Source organism: Diabrotica virgifera, chromosome 9 (genome assembly GCF_917563875.1).
Source record: "Diabrotica virgifera virgifera chromosome 9, PGI_DIABVI_V3a".
In the NCBI taxonomy this organism is placed as follows: Eukaryota; Metazoa; Arthropoda; class Insecta; order Coleoptera; family Chrysomelidae; genus Diabrotica; species Diabrotica virgifera.
In genome coordinates this window covers 28,913,549-28,917,408 of record NC_065451.1, presented here as the reverse complement: position 1 = coordinate 28,917,408, position 3,860 = coordinate 28,913,549, and the positions used below count along the sequence as shown (strand labels likewise).

The 3,860-nt window shown below is 37.3% G+C and overlaps 1 protein-coding gene across 1 annotated transcript; it reads left to right on the top strand.

Annotated features, from left to right (window-relative positions):
• The first annotated feature begins 379 nt into the window (after positions 1-379).
• LOC126892621 (uncharacterized) lies at positions 380-3,527 on the top strand. The gene has a single exon (XM_050662225.1). It carries the CDS (start codon positions 422-424, stop codon positions 2,297-2,299), a length of 1,878 nt encoding a protein of 625 aa, XP_050518182.1. The 5' UTR covers positions 380-421; the 3' UTR covers positions 2,300-3,527.
• The last annotated feature ends 333 nt before the right edge of the window (positions 3,528-3,860 follow it).

Sequence of the window (3,860 nt, the reverse complement as noted above, 5' to 3'; positions counted from 1 at the left end):
TATATTTTATCCGACCATGCTTTCATGTTATGATCACCGAGCTAGCGGGCAAGTTGAAATATAGCTGTGTCATCTTGCCCTCTAAAGGACGGATCTATGAAATATTTCTGGGGGAGGGTAAAAAAACTCTGGGCCCAACTTTTATCCAAAACTCCTTTAAAATAAAATGCTCAACTAATGTTTTGGGCACTTGCTATTAATATAGAAGTAAAAACATGGGTACCTATATATTTTTTAGTATATTTTTTACTTTTAGTATACTCTTACCTATAGTATTTATATCCAGTTTTTTCCATTCATTTAAATTATGGTGGGACCTGTCTGGGGGAATAATTATCCCCATTGCTCCTCCCCCGTCCCACCCTAGATCCGCCCTTGGCCTTTATGACCTAAAATTTGCAACTGCTGTTTTTATTTACAGATGGTTTCTAATTATAAAAGAAAAACCAATAGAGGGGCATGGAATGAGAAGAACATGGAGCGAGCGTTGCAGGCTGTAGCGGAAAAGCGCATGGGTTGGTTAAAGGCTAGCAGGTATTACCAAGTGCCCCAGGCAACACTTCGCCGCCGTGCCATGAATCGAAATAAAATAGCAGTTGGTACAACAAAGCATCTTGGCAGACATGAAACAACCTTAAATCGAGAACTAGAAGAGGCTCTAGTGGAGCATATGCTAGCACTGGAAGCCAGATTTTTTGGCTCAACTACCGTAGATGTCCGCATTTTGGCATATGAATTTGCATTGAGAATGAAGTTAAAACATCAATTCAATAACACGAAAAAAATTGCAGGCAAAGGTTGGCTACGCTCTTTTCGACTAAGGCATCCGAATATATCTTTACGTCAGCCAGAGGCAACATCAATGGCACGCGCTGAAAGTTTTAACAAACCACAAGTAAAGACCTTTTTTAAAAATCTACGTAACGTAATAAATAATGAAGAAATCGACAAAAGTATGATTTTTAACATGGACGAGTCAGGGTTGACAACTGTACAAAATACTTCTAAAATTTTTGCGCTAAAAGGAAAGAAACAAGTGGGTGCTATCACCAGCGGGGAAAGGGGAGTATATTCAACTGTAGTAGCGTGCATGAGTTCAGGGGGAACTTATATTCCACCTGCTATAATTTTTCCTCGGAAGAAATTCAATCCAACATTATACGACGGAGCGCCCCTTGGGACTTTATGTTTGTACAATGAATCAGGTTACATGACCGGGGAACTATTTTTAAAGTGGATGGAACACTTTATTAAACATGTTCGACCGAACACCAAAAACAAAGCCCTGCTAATTTTAGACGGGCATGTCAGCCATAAAAATTTAGAAGCATTGGAACTTGCAAAAAACAATTCAGTGGTGCTATTTTGCTTGCCTTCACATTGCACACATCGTCTCCAACCTCTCGATGTGTGCTTTTTCGAGCCACTAAGTAACTACTACGATGCAGCAGCAACTCAATGGTTGAAGGAAAATCCGAGTCGTGTCATCACTCTTTATCAGGTCGCCTCGCTTTTTTCTTCCGCCTACAATAAAACCGCAATACCAACGATAGCTTTAAGCGGATTCAAAGCAACAGGGATCTTACCTTTCAACCCGGATATATTTCCAGAACACATGTATTTGCCCAGCACAGTAACTGACGTACCACTTGAGGCCGATAATGCAAACACTGAATCCCTTAATCCGGGTGCATGTTTCGCTGCAGCAGAACATTTGAATGAAGAAGATCCGCAGTCATCTACAACAGTAAATACAAAGCCACATGAACGTGTAGAGTCTTCAGCTAATAACGTCACAAACGTTTTGTTGCAAATTTCACCTCTTCCTCAGGGAAATGCAAGAAAGTCCAGAAGAAGAAAGGCCAATAGTTACCAAGATGTTCTTACCACGAGTCCATACCTCCAGAGTCTTCGCGAACAACAGAATATTAAGAAAGCGAGAGAGGTAAGAGGAAATAAGCAAAACTCAGTAAAGAAAAATGTGTTTGATGGTACCTTAGAATGTGGAGATAAAGACACTCAAAAAGATTGTCGAGATAAGACAACCGGAAAATTAAGAAAAAGTGAACGAAGTGCGGCAGTTAAAATCTATGAAAATAAATCAGACTATGAAGAGCCCTTTAATGATGACGACGACGATGATTGTGCATGCCTCTATTGCAATGAGTTATATAGCCTATCCAAATGTCAAGAAGGCTGGTTACGTTGCCAAATGTGTAAAATGTGGGCTCATGCAGAGTGTGCAGGACTATCAATGAAGGCTAAGAACTTTATTTGCGAATTATGTTGTGATAATTGATCACTTTATGTATAAATCCACGTATATGCCGTCTTGCCCTCTAGGGTAGGGCAAGATGACATTTTGACTCTTTTTTGTTTTACATTTACAGTTTTAAAATGGAGTTCTGATTTTGTTTTTCACTTGATAAATATTAAAAAAGAATGTTTTGTTTGTATTATGGCGCTTTTTAATTCATGTTACCTTTTACATTTTTCAAAATAAATCGATTTTACCTTCGAGTATGTCGACTTGCCCACCACCCTTCCCCTACAGTTAACCTAGTATTTTCTGGAAGGAATCGAATAAGAAGGTGCAAAGAAATTTAAAAAATAAATTTTCCTGCGGTCCTGATAATTCTCCTGTTTCGATACTTAAATGTCACGTCGAGTCATTCATAGAATCACTAGTTGTAATTTTTAACCTCATTCTTAAGACAACAATATTTCCAACTGCGTGGGAAAATACAAGAGTTTGTCCTATTTTTAAATCAGGTTCAAACTCTGATATATCGACTTTTGGCTCTTATATCAGCATTCTCTAAATTGTTCGAAATTATCTCGACAGATTACTTGTATGCTCATGTGCGTTGTTTGATTACCAGCAGTCAACATGGTTTTGTGAAAGCTCGGAGTACGGCAAAAAATCTTTGTATATTTACAGAATATGTTTCGTCAGCTTTAGATTCAAGACAACAGGTGGACGTCGTATACACTGATTTCAGTAAAGCATTTGACCGAGTCTCACACAATAAATTGGTAACAAAATTAGATCAGTTTGGAATTTCCAATAACTTTCAAATATTACTGAAATCATATTTAACTGATAGGAGTTTGTTCGTAGAATATCAAGGCTTTCGATCTTTTCGTTTTGTTGCCACGTCTGGAGTACCTCAGGGATCAAATCTGGGTCCCTTATTATTTCTTCTTTTTGTTAATGATATCTGCTCCATCATAGACTCTGAAACACTGAACGATATGAAAATATTTCGCAAAATTAATCGTATTTCCGACTGCGTTAAACTTTAACAGGATATCTCTGCCATTAATGAATGGTGTTTCAATAATCAACTATTCTTCAATACAAAGAAATGTAAAGTAATGTCCTATACCCGAAAGATCAATAACATACATTTCGATTATAAGGTCAACAACATTTTACTGTCTTCTACCTCAGAGTTTAAAGATCTTGGTGTTATATTTGACAGTAAATTAACATTCTCAACTCATATTAATACCGTGGTCTCTAAAGCAACCAAATTTTTAGGATATATTATTAGAAGCTGCAGAGATGTAACGTCTGTTGAAGCTTTGCGTAGTTTATAATTTGGACTAGTTAGTAGTAAACTTAATTACTGCAGCGTGGTATGGAATCCTAATCATGCAGAACTTGTCTCTAATCTTGAATCTGTTCAAAAAAGATTCTTAAGATATTGTTACCTCAAAAAATATAACAGATATCCGGTTAGAGGCAATAGCTATAATTTACTCCTTTCTGAGTTTGGATTCCATTCACTGCGTATGCAGCGTGAAATAAACGGCCTAATATTCATCTTCCAAATTGTCAATTGCCTAATTAATAG